Genomic DNA, 27996 nt, shown 5'->3' with positions numbered 1-27996 from the left:
AGGGAGAGAGAGGGTGAGGGAGAGAGAGGAAAGAGAGAGAGGGTGAGAGAGGAGAGAGAGGAAGAGAGAGAGGAAAGAGAGAGAGAGGAAAGAGAGAGAGAGAGAAAAAAGGAAAGAGAGAGGAACGCAAAAGAGAGAGACAAAGATTAAATGATTGATATAAGAGAAAGAGAGAGGGAGCAAGAGAGAGAAAAAGAGAGAAGGAAAAAAAAAGAAATGTAATTATTGATTCTTAATATAAGAAAAAAATATTATAAACCTTATAACAGTTTATTATATAAACAAATTCAGAGTTACAAATATTGTAACTTCCTAACTTCCCATGTAGGGGGCTGCATAGAACTATAATATGATATAACACTAGTCATCCATCATTGACACAAACACACACATACACTTCTTTCATGGGACCCACCCCCACCCCCACCCCCACGCAGGCTGTTGCCCTTTTAAGAAGCACAACCTAGTGGTAGGCGTATATATGTGATGTCACTGCCCATTCATATAAACTGGCCTCCCTCTAGAAGGCTGGAGGAATTACACACTGGCTAGTGAATGTGGAGTCAGGCACGCACAGGGACATAACAAGCAGCGCTCTGTACGGCAGAAGAAGCCTCTGGAATGCTCTGGATTCTAGAACCGTAACGCACAGGAAACGCTTGTATCATGCGGGGAAGATAAACATGAGCTGAGCTTACCCTCCACGTACAGGTACGAGCCTCAGTACGAGTATCAGCCTTACTGGCCACTGGAAATTGTTGAACTTGATGGACATATGTCTTTTTTCTAACCTGTTAATTATGTAACTAGTAGGATAATAAAGGGCCGGCAATCAATAATATTATTGCTATAGGATCTTGAGATATATATATATATATATATATATATATATATATATATATATATATATATATATATATATATATATGTGTGTATGTAGCAGTGCTGAATTTGTCATTGAACTGTTTCTTTAAGATAATACAGTAGGTTTACCTGCAGTCCTATGTATATATGAATCTAAGCATAATATTCATTATATCTTATAGTTACGCTACAATCAGTAGAACATACGTAGAATATTCATTGACACTATGGACAATGGAAGCAGAGGACCCCAGAGCTTACACTCTATTACTTAGTCTATCTATCGTACATCTATAGTCATAATAAATAATAACACACACGTCTAGTAACCTACACATAGGTGTCCTTGGCTCTATCATGAGTTTGTTTCCATTCTCTGTAATGGGGCAGATTTTAGCAACATTGTCGCTGCAGTTTATCTGAGGTTGTTACAAATTAGAAGTGTCAGAATCCTTCTAAGGAGACAAATTGTAAGATATTATCCTATACATCTTCCAAATAAAGTGGAGACCCTAGAATTAGGTGGTTACAACGACACCCTGTAACTATGGACAGAATATATAATACGTCTTCTTGGATATGCTATATGTGGGTCTAGAGGTGTGTGCAACTGTACTTCTCCAGCTGCGAGGAACTAGAATTCCCAGCATGCTCTGCTAGCCATTGGCACACTACTGAGATAGTGAAAAATATAATAAATCTTGTATAGGGATATAGATCTATGTGTATATATGGAGAGGAGTGTATATCCATAGATAGCTATAAAGAATATATACAATAAAATTCCAATAATCTGGGACCATACAGATCCTAGATGATCAAAAATGGCAAACAAGTGGCCCTGGTGGGTTGGCAGTTCAGCCGGGACCTCAAGTGTAGGGACAGAAGACAGAACAGGAAGGACCTAAATATTAAAAAATACTCTGGTTTATTCTTCTACCACCACTTTGTGGTCTGCACCCCATAGTCCAGTGTCAGACCATCTAAGGGTTGGCTGGTAATCAAGTATTTTTGCCAACTACTGGTTTACCAAAATTTTCATATCTTAAACACACTCTTCAAAATCCTGTGCATTATCTCCGCATATGCGTAATGTATAACATACAGGTAGCAAAACGTGATTCATCCCCCATACATGTTGCACGTATCTATGGAGGCCGCCGTGTACGTAGAAAGCAATATTATCTGTAAAAGAAATCTCGGCTTAATGAATTCCAAATCGTAACTAGATTTACGGCTGGAAGTGTCACTTTAAGGAGGTGTGTCACTGGCTAAAGGTGCACCTGCCACACAGGTATGACAGGAACGGTTGCGAAGCAACTGTCAGGGGTGAAGAAAGGTGAGGTTGGTTTTTTTTATTTTATTTTACAGGCTGCAGCCTTGTTTATTTCAGAACATATTCTAAAGTAATCAGCATTGCAAACATACAACATGGACTATGATCCTGCTGGGCGCTGTACACACACACTGATATTATCTACCTATTCCCCTTATGTTAAAGAGTCTGCTTTAATTGATTTAACCCCTTGTAGTCAGAATTGTATCGGCTAACCGCAATATATTGCTCAAATGCTGTCCAGATTTGATTCCTATGCATGTTGCATACTGGGAGTTGTAGTGCTGCAGAGGAACATGCATAACAATACCGATGCTGTGATTGAAATCTTGCCATTTTTTTCCCCCCTGTCCATTGTGAATCTGGTTTTGTAGATTCCTGTAGCATTGAGATAATTTTTTTTTCTCCTCTGTCAGGGTAAGTGACAGCTTACACAATTGGTAGTAGAGCGTTGTCCGCATGATATGACTAGAACATAGGTGAGCCATAATGGTGACTCACTGATTATTATCTCGCTGGCGGTGGTGGTGGAGATTGTAAATGTGTGCTGTAATTTTGGAGTATATTGGCTTGTACCTAGCTCATGTTGTCACTGCAAATTTCTTCATTCAGTAAATAGCGATGCAACGTGTTCTTAAGGACTCGTGTATCAGCGTACTATTATCAATAAGATTTCAAAACACTACTGAGCATGTTACTGTCGCTGAACGTTTAAATAAATCGTCATGCCGTAGGGCAATGTTTAATAGTAATAGGGTAGCCGTATGGTGGCCAGTGGGTCCATTATGCCTCCAGACTCTATGACTGATGTATACATTGTTGAACTGCATAGTGTATCATGAGCGGCTAAAGCGATATCATGCAGAGATTGTTGAAAAATCTAGTGATTATGCATAGAAACACAAGCCCTGGTGGTATAGAGACAAGTAATATAAGGAGAATTTCTCCAGCTCACCTTGTAAAAGTTGTTTGTTTTTGTAATGGATAATCCTGGTGCTCGGATCCTCGTGGTGGCTCACGAAAAAAGTATACTTTGAAGGAAAGGATGGTTGGATCCAGCGTTGGTGGAAATAAAAGGAATCTTTTTCCAAGTTTTAATTATTCTTATTAAAAAATAGGGTATTCGATAGCATATATAGTATCTTGCAATGAAGAAAGGAGTAGTGGTAGGTAGCCTACGCGTTTCGGACGGTATCTCCGTCCTTATTCATGGCTTAAGATACCATGGCTTAAGCCATGAATAAGGACGGAGATACCGTCCGAAACGCGTAGGCTACCTACCACTACTCCTTTCTTCATTGCAAGATACTATATATGCTATCGAATACCCTATTTTTTAATAAGAATAATTAAAACTTGGAAAAAGATTCCTTTTATTTCCACCAACGCTGGATCCAACCATCCTTCCCTGGTGGTATAGTGGTGGACAGTGAATAGGTAATTTGTGTCAATGACCCACCTCACCATGATTTAGATGGGAGATATATATATATATATATATATATATATATATATATATATATATATATATATATAAAAATATTATTTATATTTTCAGGGTTAGACAAATTCAGAATCCAATTAGACCAGTTGTTTTAGCTGTTTAGTTAAGTATTACTGTAATATCCAAACCATAAGAACTTTAAAAACTGACATGAGTGGTACATTTCTAGATGCAATGTCTACCTGGACCCCAAGGTTTCACCAACCTTAAAAATATTGAACGCATATAAGCTAAAGGGGTTGAACTATGTAATTTGTGTAGCATATTATATATATACATATATATATATATATATATATATATATATATATATTCTCACGAGTAAATTAAGTTGTGGTGTTGAATGTTTAGACTTATGATATAAAAGGTAGCAATGGTGACTATAGAGGTAGCATCAAGTAAAATATGGCTTTTTCACTTTAGTAGATTAGACAGAATCTTGTAAGGTATGGTTCTACTTTCTCCATCTCCTAAATTGGATGTAGAGAATAATACTACATATTAGGAATATTTTTTAAATATCTTTATATCTTACCCCATTTTGACCCTAAAACTACCCTTACAGTAAGTCCCACTGAATTAGATATATTCTGTATCCAAACTGGCCACAAATTGGGACATGTATTACGGCATCAAGTCTTCAACAGTTAGACCTGAAAATGTGAGGCTACTGATTATTCGATGATCGATAGATAGAGATACTGTAAATATAATTTTGCACGCGTTATATACCCTTAGTTATTCTTATAGGCCATAATCCCAAAAGATGGATTCTGTAGGCGAGATATTGACTTTATTTTTCAATACTGTCAATGCTCCTGAGGATATACTGTAAGCACATGTGGGAGTTAGTTCTACTTGGTTGAGTGGATGGCTCCTGGATATGACCGATGGCTCCAGAATTATACAATAGCCCTATTATTACCCTAGTGCTCTACACTCAGATCCTATTCATGTCAAAGAGGAGCTTACTATCGAATTTCCTCCTATTGCCATCACACAAGAGGCTTTTTAAATAGAAATTATCAGGTCACTTTTAGACTACACAAGGAAACCCAATTGAACTTGATAAGAACAGACAATCTCCTTGCAGATAGCAGCAGCCTGGTTGGATCCATACCAAGGGCGCACTACTGTTCATTGAAATAAGCTGTGGTTGGCATGACTGCTGAATCTTCTGCTGCGGTGCTAAATGGATGAAGATGATTCTTGTTCTTACTATGACTAAAGCCAGTAAAATGTTTTAACATACACACATTGTTTCCTGCCACATTGGAGAACAGCGATGGGGTCCCACAGGCCCCCTGTAAAATAAGAGTACTGCAGGTTTGTCACGTAAGAGAACTGTAGTGGGGTCCCATGTAGCTCCTACTAAATAAGATAAGTGGGGACGCACAGGTCAGCTGCCACAAGAGAACGGTGGGTCTCACAAAATCCTTACCACACAAGAGAACAGTGGTGGGGTCTCACACAACCCTTACCACATAAGAGAACTGCAATAGGTTCTTACAAGCCCCCTACCACAAAAATAGAATAGAGGCAACATGCTACAGGTTTGCTTTGTTGAAAATGGGGGTGCAGAGACCGCTAATAGTGCAAGGATCTAATCCTACAAGACTGAGCTATGCTACTATACACACAATGCTATTATATTATAGTGTATGTAGGTCCTATGCAGTGTTATGCCACTAATGATTAGTTTTGGCACAGCTATAGCTTTTGCACCAGGGCTCTGGAGCTTCACATACCACCTCTGCCCTCTTCTCCTTCCAATTTCCAGCTTTCTTCCTGATGGCTCACCTGCAACTTACTATGGTATGCCTGCTATATTAACTGCGTGCAAATAGGTCGCATAACTCCGACAGCAAAAACAAGTTTGCAGGAGGATCCATGCATCATCGGAGTCTATTGTGTCATTGTTTTCTACCTTCACGTCCATTAGATCCAAATAGTCCAAATAACCCCTTGCTCATTCATTTAGTACAGTATTTCCTCCCCATTAGTCATAAAAACACTACATCAAGTCCTGGGTGTGTAGAAGAGTGATATAGGTGAGCTAAAAATATGCTTTTAAGAGCTGGTATACAGTGTATATGAAGACTTCACAGACTTCGCTGTCTCCACTAATATGTATATTAGGGCTCATGCACACAACAGTGTTTTTCTTCAGTGAGCTATCTGGATTTTTTGCGGATAACACACGAACTCATTCGTTTCTATGAGGCCACGCAAACATCAGGGTTTATTGTGGATTCGTGGTTTCACAAATTATAGAACATGTCCTATCCCTGTGCCTTTTTGCGGACCCGTGCCACTATTCAGGCCTTTGGGTCCGCAAAATTACCGGACGGCATAATGGAAACGTCGTGCTCATGATGCTTTAGAGAGCGGTAAATTGGTCCGCCAACATACCGGCCCATAGAATGCAACGGGCAAATCAATTTGCAGACTATATGCCAAAAGTGATTGACAACACCGGGAATTAATTTGCTCAATAATAGGCAGATTATCATTCGATCACTAAACTGGAATCATGGGAGGGGGATGCGGATTCGCTCATCTTTTATACATATATACAAAATTTGGTGCCATGCTGTAGTCAGAATTTTATTTGAGGTGGGTGAAATTCTAAGGCCGAGTACATTGCGTTCTAAAAGAAAATGTCATGTTTTGACTTTTCAATGTCTTGAGACTGCCAAGTGCCCCTGTCTGCGGAATAACAAAAAAAGATGTGTTTTCCAACCTCCCAATGTCATGGTTTGTTTATTTTTGCTGTGTTTCCTGCATGCAGCTCCGAGTATCAGTCTTTTATCTCAGAACAGCTAAAGTTTAATGAAATTCCTACTGGAATTGATCAAGCACTGGGCAGACCCTCAGGGAAATGTATAAGGCACGCTGCAAAAGAAAAATGGAGGCTTTGTCCAGATTAACCAATCAGATTGTTGCTTTCATTGTCCGACTTGCATTACAAAAATGAAAGCTATAATCTGATTGGTAGCTCAGGCCAACACCAGGCCTTAAAACGGTCCCAGAGAAATATAGTCTTGTTGCCCATAGCGACCAATCAGAGAACCGCTTTCATTTTTCAAATTGCACTGGAATTCAAAACTGAAGCATTGACTATGGTTGCCATGGTCAACACTACACCGTTTTTAAAGACCGTTTTGAGGTTCAATGTTTTCCTTCGTGACCAATCAGATTATAGATTATTTACAGAGACCTGTGACCCTTTTTCAAGGATAAATAAACCATTTATATAGGAATACTACAGCTTCTAGCTACTAAAAATAAGATAGATAGATATTGGGTAGATAAATATTAGATATGGGGTAGAAAGATAGATATTAGGCTTCGTTCACATCTGCATCAGGGTCCCGTTCTGACGTTCCATCTGAGCTTTCCGTCAGAACGAGACCCTGGCTGAAGCAAACGGAAACCTTAGATTGATTTCCATGGTGACGGATCTGGTGCCAATGGTTTCCGTTTGTCCCGCTTGTGCAAGGGGTCTGTCGTTTTGACGGAATCCATACCGTAGTTGACTGCTCTATTCATTTCGTCAAATCGACAGAACCCTTGCACAACTGAGACAGACGGAAACCATTGGCACCAGATCCGTCACCATTGACATCAATCTAAGGTTTCCGTTTGCTTCAGCCAGGGTCTCGTTCTGACGGAAAGCTCAGATGGAACGTCAGAACGGGACCCTGACGCAGGTGTGAACAAAGCCTTAGATGTTCGAAAAATAGATATTAGGTAGATAGATAGAGAGATAGATAGATAGATATGAGATAGATAGAAAGATATTCGATAGATAGATAGAAATGAGAGATAGATGGATAGATATTAGATAGACAGATTTTAAATAAATATGAGATGGATAGATAGATGGATGGATAGATAGATAGATAGATATGAGATAGATAGATAGATGGATAGATATTATAGATTTTTCCCAGAATTTGTCCATGCGAACATATCTATTAAAACAGACAATTTGGATCATTTATGTAATTTATTTTTAATTCAGGAAATCTTAAGGAAATTGGGAAGTGTTGCCAACTAATCTGCTACCTTCATCTCCAGTTCCCACATTTATTATTATGCAAATTATACCCCATGGGAGATGTAGGAACGGCTGGAAAGTGATTAGCAGATGGCGCTGCTGAATTTTACATAAAACTGAAAAAAAGACTAAATAAAAATGTGTTTTGTCCACTACTGACTATTAAGTGACAAAACAGAACGTTGTATAGAACCAAAGTGTTCCCTGTGTAAATCTGTTCAGATACGTTGTAGGGACTGATGTGTATAAGAGGAGTTGTATGTATGTATTTCCTTCTTGCGCACTTCTGGATACATCCTGGGTAAGGTAGCGCAGCTCGGGACTTGGGTTACAATCCAAAAACATGCTGGGCAATATTTTGGCATTGAGGTCTATTGACTGGTCTCTAGGACCCTAATTGAGAATTGGGGACGAATTAGTCACCGCAATGGACATCAATCCGCTGCATTGTGGATCCATCACTGGGCACCACCATGGGTCTAACCCAGCCCTCACCGATGCCAGACTACCCAACTGTTTAGCGCTATATAAATGTGAAGTTGTTATTGAATACGGCTACTATGTTCATATAACAAAAATCTGGATTTGCAACTTGATTGTCAGGATCTGGTTTGTCGCAGAGTTTGGAAACAATGATATTGTAATTCTAACAATATTACTGGCAAGGAACCCAACGGCTGTAGACAATTATTTAGGTTCTTAATTAAATTTAGGGCTTTATTTCATATATAATAATTTAGAAAAAGGCGTAAATTTGTAATTGTGCTTTGTATTTTATACCACTTTAGAAACTTTGGATATCAGTGTGTATTGTAGAATTGTGGTTTCCCCTTTAAGAACTGCTTGTAGTGAGCGGGAGATTAGGAAGGGCAGTGCATGATAATGATATATGTGTCACAGAAATGCCTCTCCTCCTTAAATTGACTACTGTCTTTCATTGGTAATATGCCAGCGACCTAGCACAAGGTGATACGTTTTAATTACGGATCCCTCCCTTCATCATGGCTGAATGGCCAAAAGAAGCCTTAGAGACGTGCCTGAAAAACTGCGAACAAAACATTTTGGCTGCTGTCATTTTTGACAGTGTTTGTTCTATTCCATGACCTATTGCTGGGATTTTTAAGATATCCAATTTTATGGTGTTCTGCAGGTGTCTGCCACCCTCAGGGGGTCCAATAATGAGCAGATGTCCCACTAATTGCTACAGACAGTGGCGTGCATAGTAGAGCAGGTCCCATAGCAAATATTAAAATTGTGCCAGATTACGCCACCCAGGCCGGAAGGGTCCCCCACGACACCCTTTTCATGGGCCAACCCCCTTCCTGTATATTTCCTATCAATCCAGTTTCTCTGAAGAGCGGAGTCCTGACAGGTTCTCAACACCCAATGGCAAAGTAGATGGGACCAACCATGGCCGGGCCCTTTCTTTCCAAGAGCCTTATAGCAGACGCATGGTTTGTTCACCTTTTTGATATGGAACAAAAGAAGTTTCTAAAGTCGGTGATGAAATGGAATAAAGCTGTCATGTATTACAACACTGGTGCCGTATTGTCTATTTACTACCATTGCACAAGTGTCCTGCAACCCATAGCAACCAAAGAGACCCTTCCATTCATTGCTCAGCTTAGGGCGACAAAACCGATATTGATTGGTTGCCTTTGACATTGCGCATTTACGTTATTTGAGCTGTATTATGTCGCAGGATTTTCAATGACCAGATAGACTTCAGTAGCGACTCCATTCGATTCTACGTTCACACATCAAACCTTGCACGAATACACATGACGATCAAACCGAAATGTATCAAACGCGTTTCAGGGCCTTTATTTTGCTTCCCACGAATCTTCTAAGTTGACTTGTCAACAGTATATAATTACTTTGTATCCTCTTCCCCCATCGCTTTCTTTTCTTTCCTGTCCACGCAGCGCTCCCCACATTTATAATACTTCCCATTCACAATTCTCCGCAGAAACCCAAGGCAGGTCACCTCGTTTGACACAAAGACTCCGTTTGTTTGTCATAGGCAAGGCTGGAGATGGATTCCCCCCCCCCCCCCCTACGCTTGGAAGCGAGCACAATTTTTAAAAGAGTAACAAAAATAATCTTTTTTTAGAGCAAGTATAAATATTTTACGTTTTCATTCAAACTTTGGAATTCCACAGGGAATTTGGAGCAGATCCTAGTTACACAAACGCTGACAAAAAATGATGAGATATAGCAGTGGTGCAGGTGGGGGTTGGGATATGTCGACAACCCATAAGTCCACTGTTGCTATAGGGTACACGGTAACCTATCATTGAGCGCTTTTATATGTGTTAAAAATGCCTCTCATATGAAGATATTGGGATTGTTTATTATAACCTAACATAATATAAATACATATAGTGTGTGTGTGTGTGTGTATATATATATATAATATTTAGTTTAGGTATATATTGATGTTTATATTTGATTAGGGGCTGCAACATATATTACTTCAGCAGATTACAGTAGAACAGTGCCATCTAGTGGCCATATTATATTGGGGAGGATAGTGTGAAAAATTTAGGCCATTGAATTAGACGCACAGTAAAAATGCCTGGTATTCCGAATGAAACCCACATAGCGAGTGCAGAGGTTGGAATCCGTCCACTACTGGAGGCACAATGATGGATCAAGCCCACTGTGCAATAATATAATCATGCTATACGGAGAGAACTCCCTAAACTAAATGCTTCATTTTAGTGTATATAAATAAAATAAGGAGGAAAGACATTGCTGGTTAGTTGGTAGGCTATGGTATAGTCTTTGCATCAGGTCCCAAGAGCTTACTGCTACCCTGCTGATTGCCTAGAACAGTGGTGGTTACATGAAGTGCTATTTTGCATTTTTTTTTTTCCCAGAGAGCATTGTACTCCCTACCAGCTGGATCTCCACAAGGAGTATCAGTGCAGTACCTTTCAAGAGCTGTTTCATAAAGCGGTGACAAGTTCTCATTAGGCCTTCCTATTCTGCGTTTGTTAGGAGCCATGTATCTAAAGCCTCTTAATGGACATTCTAGACATCCCTTGAGACCTGTCCGCTACTAGGCATTAAGCATCCACTTACCAATACTCCCTTATCTGACTTCCTGTCTTGGCTCATCTTGTAAAGTGCAGCTAATGTGAACATTTGTACATGTTTGACTTATTTAGGATTTTATATTTATACTCCATTGACACGTTTGTTTTTATATCCTGGCTTACAAATGGCAGTGGGGAGACGGACTGCGGCCAGACACATCCATCTATGTCGCTGCTTTTGCGTGTAGTAATTTGTGAGTACATAGCTGGGAATGTAAGTGACCACTTTGTCATCATAATAAAATTCCTGGTGTCTGGCTGTGCATGGAGGGAGGGGTAGATGGAAAATACTACATATTTATGGTGCTTTATTATATCTAGTGCTTTAGATTAGAGTAGAAAGTGATTACATAGAGCGTCTCTCACTCTGGAGGACCTGTCCTGCCCTGCATTACACAGACAACTCATTGATTTGAATGGGCACTGTGTAATGCATCATTTCCCCTGTGGTGGCACTGCAGGGAAATGAAACACTTCCTGCCAGTTTTCCCTGCAGATTGCAGCTGATCGCTGGGTGTTGCAGCAGGAGCACACTTTGTGATCAGCTTGTAGGGATTTCCACTGTTTCTAGTGGGGGAAAAAAAGTAGAACCCTTTATCTAATCTCATGTAACCCCTTTAATGTCCATTCACTACCTAATGCTGAGACTTTCCAAAGGAAATTAACCGGCTGGACTTTACAACCTACAATGTAAAACGTTAACACTCCAGGGTTACACATTCCCAAAATGGAACACTAAAGACTAAATAAACAGTATTTCCTCCAATCTTTACAGTGGCGTAATGATTCACGCAGGTATGGACTCTGGTCAATCTTGTAGACAAGGGAGGGGCGGACGCATGTAACCTGCACCGTTTTCTCCTGTACATCTGGATACTCCTAGAATAAAATGTGAAAGGTCCTCTGACTTTATGTATTTTTGTAGTTTGTTTTTGTTCTATGTATTTTATTTCTAGTAAAGATAAAAGTGGAGATTTATGAAAGTGGTGCAAAAAAACGTAGTAAAGAAGTGGCCTATATCAACCAATCAGAACACTACATCTATTGTGCAACCTGAAATATGAAAGCAGTGATCTGATTGGTTGATACGGACCACGCCACTGTTTATATTTCCACTGTACCATTCTAATGGTATCCTATGCTGTAAATTATAACCGGTCACCAAATATTTCCACCGCCAAAAAATCTAGTAGGCTGAAACCAAAATCTTTTAATAGGATTAAAAATTAAATTTACCTAAAATAAAAAATCACAGGTAAATATGTAAATGAGTTTCCTATTGTCAAGCTGTAAACAAATTCTATGCAGCCTTTTTATCTGCTTCTGGTAAAGCTGGGTGACTACCAATATGGCCATTACAGCCCTTAACAGGGTTTGTCGACCATCTTTCCTTGAGTCCTGAATGACAAATTTGCCTCTTTTTGGAAAGCTGGGTGGAAACCCTGTGGGTGCTTATATAGCAGCCATATTAGTAGCCACCCAGCCTTCCCAGAGTGGAATAACGGAAAAAGATGACTCAAGGACTTATATGTACTGGTGAAATATAGTTCTACATGTAGGATACGTTATCATCCTAATGGCTAAACGGATGCTTATGATCAGAACATTTTGTGCTTAGGACTCGGTGCTTGTCACAAAAACAAACCATGATCTTAGAAGTCCATACATGGAAGAAAACGCAGATGAAGTCTGATGCCAGCAGTCAAAACACGAGACTCCATGATAAATGGGCAGAATCAATTCTACTTTCCATGAGAGGCTCCATAGAAACGCGTGTACACAGAGTAACATCACAGGGGTGTTTTTAAGGGCACTGTCCCTCCAAAATACAAATATGGCCTAATATATTTTTGAAGACTCAGAATAGAAACGTTTCTAAATCTAAAATGTCCAAATAAAGTATTAAGGCTTGAAAAAAAACATTAAACTTCTAGTCGATGTTATCTCCATGTTGCTCCCTGTTATCAGCCAGGCTAGGTAATAGGCTGACTCTAGTGTTGGTATGAGCCTGATAGCGGTAGGTAACCCCCCCCCCCCCCCCCCCGCCCCAAATGACCGATATGCCTGATTATTGTGCACGTTAGGGGCTGTCTGGTTTAGAATACATATTTTGAAATACCCTATGAAAGAATTTTGGAGGAATAGAAATTCCTGGTCAGGACCAACATCTATTAGCCATAAAGGGGAGCAGTTACAAAGAGCGTCTCTTGCTCCGGAGGACCCAGCACATCCACGTATTACACAGACAGTCCATTGTCTAGACTGTGTAATGCTTAATTTTTTCTGTGGTGGCGCTGTAGGGAAATGTAATACTTTTTTTCACCCAAAGATTACAGCTGATCACTTGGGGTCCCAGCAGCAGCTTATTGTCAGCGGACCATTCCAACAATAAGGGACTGTGAAAAGCGGACAACCCCTTTAACAAGCCAGTATATGGTTCATTTCAAAATTTTACAGTCCCCTTTAAAGCAAGTGAAAATCCAGTTATAATAAAAAAAACATTTGATGGTCCCAGCAGGGGCATAGCTATAAGAAGTGCAGAGGTAGAAGTTGCACCCGGGCTCTGGCGCCTAAGGGGGCCCAAAGGCTTCTCTGCCACATAAGACATCCGTAGAATAAATGGCACATGGTAGATCGGGGGTGCTGTTTTGAATATGTTTAATTTCTGGGTTACAAGAGAATGCTTGTTTTATATGGACCATTTGATACAAACATTTATAAGCAATGTGCAAAATCTCTAAGCCTAATGAATTCATTCATCATGAATCCCCAAGAACAACATTGCTCTGTACGGTTATTGTCCATCACAAGGTTGCATTGAGGAACATGTAATAGTCACTCTGTAATGCTATGTGGTTGCCAGGATGTATTAAAAGAAAAAGACTTGACCATGAACGTAGGCGAAGTCAATCCTACTACAGTTCCCCTTCTCATTCATGGGACTGGTTATAAACAAATACAAATCCACCACCCATATGTTTGTCTAGCTGCGTTATGTCTAAATACAGAGTAGGTGTCTGACACGCTTTAGATATAAGGTAATGTTTGTCTGCAGGACTTGCCAGAGCAAAGAACATATTGTAGAGTTCCTCATAATGTCCTCCTAGTGCGAGCCTCGCGTTGTCGTCCGAGTGCGAGCCTCGCGTTGTCGTCCGAGTGCGAGCCTCGCGTTGTCGTCCGAGTGCGAGCCTCGCGTTGTCGTCCGAGTGCGAGCCTCGCGTTGTCGTCCGAGTGCGAGCCTCGCGTTGTCGTCCGAGTGCGAGCCTCGCGTTGTCCCCCAAACGTGGGCCTTATCTGGTCCTCAAATAATTATTGTAAGGGTTGGTTATTATTACTGTATAGGAGACTCAAATCCGGACCATAGTATATCTAATGTAGATGAAAAATATTACTTGGCACGATCCTCTTCGTGAGAAATGTACTTGGACATACAAGAAGCTGTCATTTAATATAATTTGATGTGCTACGCTCCTCTTGATCATGAAGAATGCCCGGCCTATGTGACTTGTAAATCTGCATAAAATTGCATAAGTACGCAGTGATATCACCCTGTCCTATATCCACCATGTGTTTAGACTGTTATATCATTGTATAATCATTATTTTTCTTTCTTTTTGTTTTTTCTTGCAGCTGAAGGAATGACAGCTGCTCGTAGATCCCATGTCTGGAACTCTTTGTGAATAGCTAAAGTCTACGAGGAACAAGACACAATGACAACAGCTGGGCTCGCAACTCAAGACGTCTCTTTGAAAAACAGCTTTATGCACAGTGCGCAGGGTTTAATGTGCGGCAAATCATGTTGGGCAAATCATAGCGAGTATGAAAAGTAAGTAATGGGATTTGATAACATGTTAGACATTAAAACTCATTCTTCTAGTTTAAAATAAGACCTAACATTTAAGTCAACCTAAGTGGAAGAACTCATTGGGGTTGAGTAACTGGTTTAAGTTTCAGAATATTGTTTGGTTCCTTCAAACCTCTGTTCACATTAGCATCTTGGTTACCTTCGTAACAAAGCCATGACCGCTATACAGAGTTGCCTTTGAACGGACCCGGACGGACCCCACTGGCTAATAATGGTGTCCATCAGGAAGTTGGGATTACAGTAATTTTAATGGCAAAATTAGTGCTGCAGACTGAGACTAAAAATTTACTGCTTTATAGAAGATATTTGCCACTTAAAATAAAAAATTCCCATGGAAATATGAGATTGTGACTTAAAAAAATCTGTTCAGTTAACGTCTGTTTTTGGTGACACCCAATATGACCACCATTACATCTGCCAAAGGGTAGTAGTAATATTAATAAGGCCAGAACATTAAAGTAATCGTTAAATCTAAGCGCTAATGATAATTCAGATGATGTCATTTATAATAATCTTTGTTTCTGTTGCAGTACATTCTACGGGATGGATTCTATGCCGTACGTTATAAAATCCCCTGCTCAACAGCAAACTTCCTCTATTGGTAAGTCTGTCCTTAGTAGTTTTCAAAAATATATAGTCCTCAGGTCTAACTGTAGACCAAAATCGGAGCCTTTGTTTTAATTTTGGACAAAGCTTGAATCCGAATGGTTGTTGTTGGAAGCTCCACCTTGTGTCTGAACTAGTTTACAGATTTGTTCTACCAGATCTTGGAAATGAAAAAGCAATACTTGACCACAGCAAAAATATGCTACTTCAAAGTCCCCTAACAGTGTAATTCACATGGGGTTTACCAATTCTGCACTCCAAGTCCAAATATAAGTCATCAAAAAATATTCGTATAACTGTAGACGCAGGGAAATCAAATATTACATTTCTGGTTGTCTTTTTCAGGTCCACATTCTAGGCCAACCACCGTGAATGGACATTGCTGCTCTGAAAACTGCATGAAGAAATCTACCTTTCTTCATCTTACCATGCCTATCATAGAACATTCTACAAACTGTGAAGATGACCAAGTTGTTCCTTCTTTTAAGAAACTGTCAATGAATGAAGGGGCAGAGAGGACCCCTCCTTTAACGCCTGTTAAAAGTGGACCACCACAATTTTATGCCATTCCTCTTAGCGATCGGAGCTCAAGACCTTTACCGCCTCTCCCAATTTCAGAAGATCATTCTCTGGATGAGGCAGATAGTGAGGTTGAATTTCTTACCAGTTCCGAGACTGACTTGCTCATACAAGATGGAAGACCTTTGGCATTTAAGTATGGTGTTCCGAGCAGGCGAAGCTTCAGGGGATGTGGACAGATCAATTATGCCTATTTTGAATCCGTATCTGCCACCAAAAAAGCAGATGAAATCCCAACATGTCAACAGAATGAATGTGTACAAAACTTAAAACCTCAGAAACCCGAACAATGTCATAGGAGGCTAAGGAGGTCTCATTCTGGGCCAGCTGGATCATATAATAAACCTGCTATTCGGATACATGCATATAGGACTTCTCCTAATTCAGATGAAGATAAACCTAAAGTTCCACCAAGGATTCCAATACCCCCTAGGCCAATAAAACCAGATTACAGAAGGTGGTCGGCAGAAGTTTCCTCAACCACATACAGTGATGAGGACCGACCTCCTAAGGTACCACCAAGAGAACCTTTATCCAGGAGCAACTCTCGTACACCAAGCCCGAAGAGTCTGCCTTCATACCTCAATGGTGTAATGCCCCCAACTCAGAGTTTTGCACCAGACCCAAAATACGTTAGCAATAAAGCTCTTCAAAGACAAAACAGTGAAGGATCCGCCAATAAGATCCCTTGCATTTTGCCCATTATAGAAAATGGAAAGAAGGCCAGTTCGACACATTATTATCTTTTACCAGAGAAGCCCCCGTACCTTTACCGATATGAAAAGTATTTTACAGAATCTAAAGACGCAAGCTCTGAAGCGTGGTCTAGTGACAGTAGCCTATCTTCAGCTTCTACAAAGCCGGATGCCAAGGCTAAATTGGACAATAGCCATACCAAGCGCAAACACTTTCCGGATGTAGTTTCTCTGTAACGTATGGGATGAATAGGTCATTAGCATACTACAGGATGTTACTTTGCCTATATGGCTGGTTCAGAGGTGGAACAAGGACAAACTGAACTAAAGAAACAAAGACTAAAATTATTTTCTAAGTTCTAAGTGATCCTTTCCAGTTTCTATGAAGCAAAAACTGAACCGATATGGAACCTATGAATGGTCTACTTATTAAAATAATGTGAGGTATAATTTCATAGTTGTGTCAATGTGATGGGTGGGCGAGGAGCCGAAGTCACTGCTGAACAGTCCCTTTCTGTAGACCACAGTAAGGATAGGTTGTGCAGTTACATATGAAAAGATTACTCTGTGACTTTCTACTGCTGATATTTTATGAAAACGGAATGGTTTCGAGAAGAATAGTGCAGTATTTGTGTATCCTACTTTGTTTTTAACCCTTCCTAAAACTTTTGCCTCTTAACTTGTCTGAAGATCAGGACTTCAATGTAGGCCTAAGCTCAACAAGCTGCTAGCTGTGTGTTCTGTTAGATTAGAACACCGTTTTTTATTTTATCTATTTCTAGATAATAAAAAAGCACAAACAAATGTAATTTCTAAAATGTTCTGAATGGGAAATTTTCATCTGTTTTCCATGGACCTGTCAATCTAAACTGTGGAGGCAGAAATTTTCTTGGCTTCTGGCAAATCTGAGATGGTGTTGTCCAAACAAGCCAACCTCTAGTAGAACTTATGACGTCACTTGGTGGGGTGCCTTAGGTCTCTGTGATGTCACTGGTTCGAAAGGCTGTATGGTCAAGGCAAGTGACTAACAAAATGGCTGCCTCTACTATGTAGATGACTGGAACAATTAGCTCCTGTTCACGTACTTCGTTTCGTATTTGTCAGACTCTGCTTTACCTTCCTCTTATGGTCCAAAGAGTGAAATGAAAAATGAAGAAAACCCAGTGTTCTTTTCTAAGGTTCTAGTAAAGTGTTTATTCTAGATTGCCAGTACATTCTCTCTGTTCATTCTTTTCCTCTTTTTCTAATATAGATCTGAAGCACAAGCTGGCCTTGTGTAACTCACATCTATTCAGTATTTTTTTTTTTCCCTTGTGCGTTGAATAAATCTATAGCAAATATAATCGGTGGCACGTGGCACGATCGTTCTACAGGAAGTTATGCACAAACTTACTGGGAACGAGTGGCATGACCTCAAACGTTTTGCCAAGGTCAATAGAGGAGTTAGAGTGTGTGGTGGTATAATCTGTGTGTATACATATATATGGACTTTTTTCTTTTTTTTTTTTTTCCTGATTCACAGGACTCTCCGTTTTAGACAAGCAGAGAGCTAAAAATTATATGGTCTTATAACTGATTAATCATAGAGGACAGAGCAGTAGTTTTCCATTGAGTGGGCCAAGGGCGTTCCTATCAACAAAACTTTACATTAGGTGGGTCAAATATGAAGTCGAGATTGAGGCCAATGGGCTACACCAAGAAAAATTACTAGTGTACACGGGACTATGATTTGAACAGTGTAGGCCCATGGTAATGGCTGGGTGGGCAACAAACCATAACAACTGAAATGAGGGAGAATGAAGTTCTCCAAGCCTGAGCAGATGTTTTATCTAAGCTCAAACGTTTCAAAAAGATCCCTGCATTGGGTTCCCAATTTGGAACGGTGGAAATTAGATTTTTATTTTTGATAGCCCCTAATGCTATATATATATTTTTTAGAATACTCAATTTTGATCCAGTCTTCCAAACCTTAACTAAAAAGTATATTTCCATTTGGAGCAGAATATAATATGTGCCTATAATGTTTAACTGTTGCTGGCCCTTTATTTACAATCGGGAGTAAATGCATAGATTAACAGTCCATCATAGGGACCAATATCCATTCATCAAAGCTAATTATGACGAGAAAAAAAACATGTCTTGCTGAATGAGTTAATTAACGAATTATTCAATGAACTCTTCAATATGAGAAGTCGGTTCTAGTCACTTTTAACCAGTGATATCACTGAGGCACTTTATTGCTGGTTCCAAGTGTTTTGCAGCAGAATTGCCAGGCGAGATAGCCGAGGAGGCCTTGTCCAATCGAAATGCATGCTCTTGAAGGTGGCATGACGGAGTACGGTTGCCCTCTGGTCCTATTTTTAACAGAGCTGTGCGGAGTAGGCCCATCTACACGTTCTATGAAGGCCAGCAAAGTTGAATCCCCCCCCCCCAAGCTCTTCTCCCCTAAAATGGCCGCCTCTGTCATAGGCAACAAGGATACAGAGGCAACCTGCGGTGTCTGATAGAATATACCAGGAGTATTAATTCAGAACCCACAGTGGATCATCTTCCCTCATTCTACCAGGAAATGTATGTTTGTGCCTTTTTGTAAGTAAAAAAAAAGCTTCTTTCCTTTCATCTATATTTTTATTGGCTTCTTTTCCCTAAAATGTAGACATTTAGAAGAAACTGAGATGTATTAGCAGTTTCCAATGTCACGCTTACAGGGATGGGCAAGCTACTCGTCAGGTATGGCGCAACACCCTCACCCATGGGCAGAAGGATTTGCGTCCCTACATTGTGAGTGCTTTTTGGTTGTCCCTGTTTTTGGAATGTTTAAAAAGGAAAAGAGTTGCTGCTGGGAATAAAAAAAATTGATACAACACTGTAGGGAAGATCTATAAAAGCCGGTGCAAGTATGGACAGTAGTGTTGCTCATAGCAACCTATCAGATGACATCACATTTTAACTATAGAAGGAAAATGAAAGCAGTGACCTGATTGGTTGCTGAGGGTAACACCCCCGCTTACCTGTGCACTAGTGTTAATACATCACCCCTTGTATCTGTCTCTTCATAGACCAGTGATACACATGCTGTTTACAGTTTGAAACTGATGTATAATTAACTATTTAAGTTACATTTTTTTTTTTTTAATACAGACTAAATGAAGGTATAAATATTAGCATAAAATGCACTGATATTCCGGCAGATGTACAGTATTTGACAAAGAATGATTCTGTTCATTTTGTTATTTTTGGATAATACTGTGTGTTATCATGTCTTTTTGAAATTAATAAAGCTATAATATACTTATTTATGACATTGCTTATGGTGCCAGTTTCTTCCTTGACCCACTAAGATCTATAGTCCATGGGGACAATATTTTATTTACTGCCGGTGTAGTAAATATGTATAACTTGTCAAGAACTTCATGAGAATGGAAAGAGGCAACTAATTTTCCAATGTCCGAATTTTTGTCACTTCCTCTCCCCCACTCCTCTTGGCAGCTCATATAAAGGGTATTTATCTAGTGGGAGAGGGGAGTAACAATAAGAAAGCTCATCCCAAGGTAAAGTATGAAATCTGTGCTTCACCCATAGGCATGATAGGGGTAATATTCCACATAAAAAAAAGTTGGCCATCTTTCGGAATAAGGGCTATGTGAGCTTTTTTAGGTTGTTTGGGAAGTGAGCTCCCTTTCAATAGAGAATTACATGGCATGGCCAGATGTGTTGAAAATATTTCCTGAATTCTTTGGAAATAGTCGGAAACCTCACTATTAACAGTGGTACTCCGGGACTGTACAATTGATGGCTTATAATTAGGATAAGCCTTGACTGATGGGTGGAGGTCCAAGCTCTGGTAATCCCACCAATCACCACAAGAAAGGGACCTTTATGGTTTACCTAGGCACAGTGGCTCCTCTCTACACTCGACAGTGCCTTGTACTGTGGGGTCACCCTAGTTCGTCTCATGGCTGCCTGTGCCGCTCTGCCTATGTGAACAATAAATGCACCTACATTATGATTGGTTGTGATCCTTGGGTTCGGACCATCATCGAATAAACATTGATGGCCTATACGAAGGAGAATTTCATGTACATATATACCATTGATTGTTGATAGGAACCGTCTCTGATGTATTTTAGTGTTGAGATCTACTCTGGCCATTGATCTAGTTTTCGCTAATAGGGTGTTTTCTTATAGCCACAGATGTCCTGATAGGGCAAATGAAACGGGGTTATCAAACCGCAGTCAACCCCCTCACAGAAGTTATCTACATCCAATAGATCTAGAAGAGAAGTGCTGAACGTCTTGTGCACCTTTGGGTATCCAATGACGAGCGCAAGTCTCAATGACCCGGAGACCTCCAGCCACATATGTCCTCCTTTTACGTCTTCCAATTAAAATCTAAAAATCGAATGCAGTCACCAAAAGGCTTCCAAGTGTTACAGATTTCAGTTGCCATTTATTTACATTACCTAATTTACAACCGCACACCTAAGACACTCATCTTTTAGTGCTTACACAAAGGAAGGCTCATTTTGTCATCACAATTATACACTTAGGGGTGTGGACACTTAATGAGATTACACCAGAATGGGTGTCGCATCTATGACAAACTCCTAGTTCCTCCTTAAATTGCTTCAATTGTGTTGGTGCACACACCTCTCCTGAACTCAACAGTTGGGCAAATCCCTATGAAAACAATGATTCGAGAGAACGACATTGCATATATTAAAATAAAGTTTGATCTGGCACGACAATAGTCATAAAGTATTTTCGGATAAAATCCTTATGGGTCCAAATATTTAGTGGTTATACATATTGTGCGATGACCACCACTATGGCTGCCAATGGAGGACCCATTCTTCCTTGTCTTCTCTAACTCTGTGATGGTGGCCACATTGGTAGATCAATCTGTGAACCATACCCTTAGCAGTACGACAGTCCTTTTTTGTTTATTTTTGAAACTCCTCACAGAGTTTCTTCTGTAACCCTCAATACTTCCAGAAGTACTATATGGTTTAGTTAACATCTCAAGATGTCTTGCATACAGGGCCAGATTACAGTGTCTGCAAAAGGGGCATTAACCCAGTTCTTCCACTATTTGTTGCTTTCACCACGACCCAAACCATGCAGAGGTCTAAACGTCTTCTCTGGTGGCTTTCGCAAACTTATGTCCAAGCATCTGCTGTGATATTAGGTAGGCACCATAAAGTGGTTTCATTTGGGTACTATATAGCACGGTTCATTAGGTGCTGTATGCTTATTGCATGGCAGTATTATTTGGCACTACTGTATATGGCCGTATTATTTAGGCACATTATGATACTATTTGGTTATTAATGTGACCGTATGGGAAAGGGTCCCGCCAACCATGTTTTGATCAAGGAGCTTTATAGCCCTTGATGCGGTCCTGTCTACCAACAACACATACGTGTGTTGGAGTTGTTCATTTAAGCTAAAGGAAACCTAAGTATCGTGGCTGAAAATCTTGGGTCAGGATTTAACAACATATAGGGAGGGACTCCACTGCAGATACTAAAGGTAAGGCTACACGTTGCGTATATGGTGTGGAATATCCATAGCGTTTAGAGTAGGAACAAACCTCATACACAATTGAACAGAAAAAACTCTGCAGAAAAGACGCGCAGAAACATTGCAGACGGAAAATCCGGTTGGAAATTCTGCAGCGTGCGGCCTTAGGGCAAATATTCTTCCCGGTAAACTAGCGCCGATCGACAATACAGCACATCAATCAGCGCTCATTTGCTCCATTCAAATGTAGCAAAGATCGGAATGTATGAGGGCGAACGATTGTAAATCGCTCATCCCCATACATCTCCATTTTGTCGACTGCACATCCCTTTTACACAGGGAGATGTGCTGCCGATTAGCAACCTTTTATCTGGCCACACAAGAGATCCGATCAGCTGACAAAAAAGCGTTTGCTTGTTCGTTGGCTGATCACTGCGCTGTTTTCACAGGGCAATGATCGGGAATGAGATTTTTACGAACTTACGAACGCTCGGTTGCCTGGTCATTGGGCCGTGTGAAAGGGGACAAAAGACAAGCTGGTATATTGTTCTTTGGTCTTTGTTTTGTATCTCGTCACATCTCCTCAGTATAACCACATGCGCCTTGTGCCAGGAGATACCAACACCCATGAAGCCATAAAGCACACTGGAGATAAATCATTCATCGTAAACGTTAAGTGTATCCAAGCAACCAGACAGATCTGATCAGTACGAGAGACACGTTTATCATTTCATTACATCATGCTCGACCTGCAGAGCGAATAAAACGTTTTATCTCAAAATGTACAAATACTGTAGTTATTAAGTGCCATCAAGTTAATGTGAACGCCTGGCAACCACATAAGGGTATGTGAACACGATAACGTCAATTACGGCTGAAATTACCGAGCTGTTTTCAGGAGAAAACCGCTCCTTCATTTCAGACGTAATTGCTCGTACTCTCATTTTGCGAGGCGTCAATTACGGACGTAATTTGGAGCTGTTCTTCATTGGATTCAATGAAAAACGGCTCCAATTACGTCCCAAGAAGTGTCCTGCACTTCTTTGATGAGGCTGTTATTTTACGCGCCGTCTTTTGACAGCGATGCGTAAAATTACAGGTCGTCGGCACAGTACATCGTAAGACCCATTGAAATGAATGGGCAGATGTTTGCCGACGTATAAAACGCCTCCAATACGTCTGAAAATAGGTCGTGTGAACCCAGCCTAAAGAGTGCTTCTCTTGACCGGAATGTGTGTGTATATATATATACAGTAGATCCCTATGGATATATGCAACATACAGAGCAGACTGAGGGTATGTTCACACGGCTTATTTTCGTACGTTTTTCGTGTCGTAAACGGCCGAAAAATCATTGATTTCAATGGGAAATACGGCGTTCTGTTCCGACAAGGCGTTTTTTTTACGCGGCCGTTTTGAAAAACGGTCACGTAAAAACCGCCCGCGAAAAAGAAGTGCACGTCACTTCTTGAGCCATTTTTGGAGCCGTTTTTCATTGACTCTATAGAAAAACAGCTCCAAACACGGCCGTAAAAAACGCAGCGAAAAACACGAGTTGCTTAAAAAAACGTCTGAAAATCAGGAGGTTTTCACTTTAAAACAGCGCCGTATTTTCACACGTTTTTAGCTAAGCGTGTGCACATACCCTCATGATGCATTGAATGTGTTGTATAGATATTCTGCTCTCTCTTAGGGTATGTTCACACGGGCTATTTTCAGCCGTTTTTTAAACATGCGGGAGCTGAGCGCCATGGTCATGTGATAATCACACAGGTTCTGGAATCTTTAGAAGACACAGCTGTGATAGACATACTGTAACGAGATGTGCGGCTGTGTCTCAGTCACATGACCATGGACAGAATTGTATCCACTGGAAGTAAACACTGAATGTTCCCACTGAGTAACAACAAGCAGAGATCTTGAAAACTGTGATGAATGAATACACAAAGTATATTTGGAAAATTGTATAACTTTTAATAATATAAATAACAATATTAATTTGCTGAAACCGGATTCACATGAGCGTTGAATACGTCCGTGTGATGGCTGTTAAAGGGTTATTCCCATCTTCATAAATTAAGCTCACTCTTCTAAAGTTAAGAATTTTTCTAATTACCTGTCTGTAGTCCAGCGATGTCGTTTTCGTGATATTCTTAATTGAAGTCGCTGTCCGTCCCCCTTTGTTTGTAGCTCGTTGTCTAGGGATCCGGCCACCGCTATTTACCTTTAGCGGTGGCCGCGCATGTGCGATGATATCCTCTTCGTTCTTAGAAGAGGATGTCATTTTTCTCATGAACGCGCATATCGGCTCAAATCGGCGCATGCGCAGTAGATGCAGGAAAAGGCACCAGTCATAATGTGGGGGACCCCACGTCTATTGTTAAATTTGTTAATTTAAAAAAAAACAAACGACGTGGGGTCCTCCAAATTTTCATAACCAGCCAGATACAACACAGCAGCCTAGCATTACAAGGGTGAGAAGGGCCACTGTTTTTGTCCCTTTCCAGCCTCATGATACGAGCCTGCGGCAGCCCCGTTGTCCGACCAACACAACAGATGGTTGGGTACTGGATCGTACCTGGCTCTTTCCGACACCCCTGGTGGTGGTGGGTACCGGGGTAATAATGGGGGTTAGTGTTAGCCTCTGCACCGGCTAACACTAAGCCTCTTCTTAGTAATGGACGTTGTCACTGAGACAGCGGCCATTACTAAAATGGTTGTAATCAAAGTTTAAAAGAAAAGACAAAGATATAGATAAAATATTTTATTGAAATAAAGCACCCCCAACACAACCCTCATTAACCATTTTATTGTAGAAAAAAAAAGAGCCGTCATCAAAGTAGTCCTCGAAACCGACGTAGTCCAACGACCAAACCTGTAAAAAAACCACAAACAAAAAAAAGTAATAAAACATGTCGTAGGCTTAGATTCAGGCCCATGTGTGATACTGACTGTTATACCATGTATAGAAGCCTACCACAAAGTTGGCTTAGATACAGGGCCCCAGCAGACAGTATCATACATGGCCATACAGACATATATACAAACAAACATACATACATGCAAACATATCTACATACATACATACATACATGCAAACATACATACAAGCAAACATACATACATATATACATACATACATACATACATACATACATACATACACAAACACACATATATACACACATACACACACACATATATACATACATACAAACATACATAAACACATATATACATACATACAAAAATACATGCATACATACATACACACATACATACACTACCGTTCAAAAGTTTAGGGTCACTTAGAAATTTCCTTATTTTTGCAAGAAAAGCACAGTTTTTTTCAATGAAGATAACATTAAATTTATCAGAAATACACTCTATACATTGTTAATGTGCTAAATGACTATTCTAGCTGCAAACGTCTGGTTTTTAATGCAATATCTACATAGGTGTATAGAGGCCCATTTCCAGCAACCATCACTCCAGTGTTTTAATGGTACATTGTGTTTGCTAACTGTGTTAAAAGGCTATTGGATGATTAGAAAACACTTGAAACCCCTTGTGCAATTATGTTAGCACCGCTGTAAACAGTTTTGCTGTTTAGAGGGGCTATAAAACTGACCTTCCTTTGAGCTAGTTGAGAATCTGGAGCATTACATTTGTGGGTTCGATTAAACTCTCCAAATGGCTAGAAAAAGAGAGCTTTCATGTGAAACTCAACAGTCTATTCTTGTTCTTAGAAATGAAGGCTATTCCATGAGAGAAATTGCCAAGAAACTGAAGATTTCCTACAACGGTGTGTACTACTCCCTTCAGAGGACAGCACACACAGGCTCTAACCAGAGTAGAAAGAGAAGTGGGAGGCCCCGCTGCACAACTGAGCAACAAGACAAGTACATTAGAGTGTCTAGTTTGAGAAATAGACGCCTCACAGGTCCTCAACTGGCAGCTTCATTAAATAGTACCCGCAAAACACCAGTGTCAACGTCTACAGTAAAGAGGCGACTCCGGGATGCTGGGCTTCAGGGCAGAGTGGCAAAGAAAAAGCCATATCTGAGACTGGCTAATAAAAGGAAAAGATTAATATGGGCAAAAGCACACAGACATTGGACAGAGGAAGATTGGAATCGAAGTTTGAGGTGTTTGGATCACACAGAAGAACATTTGTGAGACGCAGAACAACTGAAAAGATGCTGGAAGAGTGCCTGACGCCATCTGTCAAGCATGGTGGAGGTAATGTCATGGTCTGGGGTTGCTTTGGTGCTGGTAAAGTGGGAGATTTGTACAAGGTAAAAGGGATTTTGAATAAGGAAGGCTATCACTCCATTTTGCAACGCCATGCCATACCCTGTGGACAGCGCTTGATTGGAGCCAATTTCATCCTACAACAGGTCAATGACCCAAAGCACACCTCCAAATTATGCAAGAACTATTTAGGGAAGAAGCAGGCAGCTGGTATTCTATCTGTAATGGGGTGGCCAGCGCAGTCACCAGATCTCAACCTCATAGAGCTGTTGTGGGAGCAACTTGACCGTATGGTACGCAAAAAGTGCCCATCAAGCCAATCCAACTTGTGGGAGGGGCTTCTGGAAGCATGGGGTGAAATTTCTCCCGATTACCTCAGCAAATGAACAGCTAGAATGCCAAAGGTCTGCAATGCTGTAATTGCTGCAAATGGAGCATTCCAAGACGAAAGCAAAGTCTGAAGGAGAAAATTATTATTTCAAATAAAAATCATTATTTCTAACCTTGTCAATGTCTTGACTATATTTTCTAGTCATCTTGCAACTCATTTGATAAATATAAGTGTGAGTTTTCATGGAAAACACAAAATTGTCTGGGTGACCCCAAACTTTTGAACGGTAGTGTACATACACACATATATACATACATACATACAAACATACATACATACATACATACATGCAAACATACATGCAAATATACATACACACATACATACATACATACATACATACATACATACATACATTCACACACACATACATACACACATACACACATGCACACATACATACATACATACATACATACATACATACATACACACATACATACATACATACATACACACATTCACACATACATACATACATACATACACACATACATACATACATACATACATACACACACACATACATCATGACCCCATATAGTAGTTATTCCAATGTCCATGCTCCCAGGTTTGGTGACTTCGCTCCAATGAAAAGAAAAAAAACTCACATAAGTCGTTCCCATGAAGATCTGAACGGTCCCGTCACTTTTCTTTTTACTGCTCCCATTCACAATAACAGAGTGGTGGGCGCAGATGACATAATCACGTGAGTGTGATATGATTACGTCATCTGCGCCACAACGCATTGTTACTGTGAATGCGAGAGGTGCCAAGTAGCAGTAAGATGGAAAGTGACGGGACCGTTCAGATCTCCGTAGCAACGTCTTAGGTGAGTTTTTAAAAAAAATATATTTACTGTTGTTCGCCGGGTGCTGATGCATGACCGGTGCGGCGACTAAAGATATTACATAGGGGGGCGGGGCGTGCAGCTTAGCTGAGGGGGGAGAAGTGGCTTGCCGAAACGGGGTGAATAGAGAGTTGCATAGAAGGGTTGCGTGTTGTTAACATTCACGGTGTGTTCGTCTCAACCAGGCTTATCATGCCTGGTTGAGACGAACATTCTCCCGATGCTGCTAGAACTACAGTATCTAGCAACGTCGGGAGCGCGCACACTGCAGAAAAGATAACCAGCACTAGCTGAGTTATCAAGTTTTAAAAAAAGGTAGTTAGGGAATGAATTTTTTAAATTTTTTCACAGCAAATGTTTCATTA

At 40.3% G+C, this 27996-nt stretch overlaps 1 protein-coding gene across 1 annotated transcript; it reads left to right on the top strand.

The window, feature by feature from the left end:
* The first annotated feature begins 543 nt into the window (after nucleotides 1-543).
* On the top strand, nucleotides 544-19915 carry ERRFI1 (ERBB receptor feedback inhibitor 1). The gene is made up of 4 exons (XM_075839501.1): nucleotides 544-711; nucleotides 14499-14694; nucleotides 15264-15334; nucleotides 15685-19915. Exons 2-4 carry the CDS (start codon nucleotides 14579-14581, stop codon nucleotides 16848-16850), a joined length of 1353 nt encoding a protein of 450 aa, XP_075695616.1. The 5' UTR covers nucleotides 544-711; nucleotides 14499-14578; the 3' UTR covers nucleotides 16851-19915.
* Nucleotides 19916-27996: the final 8081 nt, after the last annotated feature.

This window comes from Rhinoderma darwinii, chromosome 10 (genome assembly GCF_050947455.1).
Source record: "Rhinoderma darwinii isolate aRhiDar2 chromosome 10, aRhiDar2.hap1, whole genome shotgun sequence".
Taxonomy (NCBI): Eukaryota; Metazoa; Chordata; class Amphibia; order Anura; family Rhinodermatidae; genus Rhinoderma; species Rhinoderma darwinii.
This window is presented reverse-complemented; position numbering and strand designations above follow the sequence as displayed.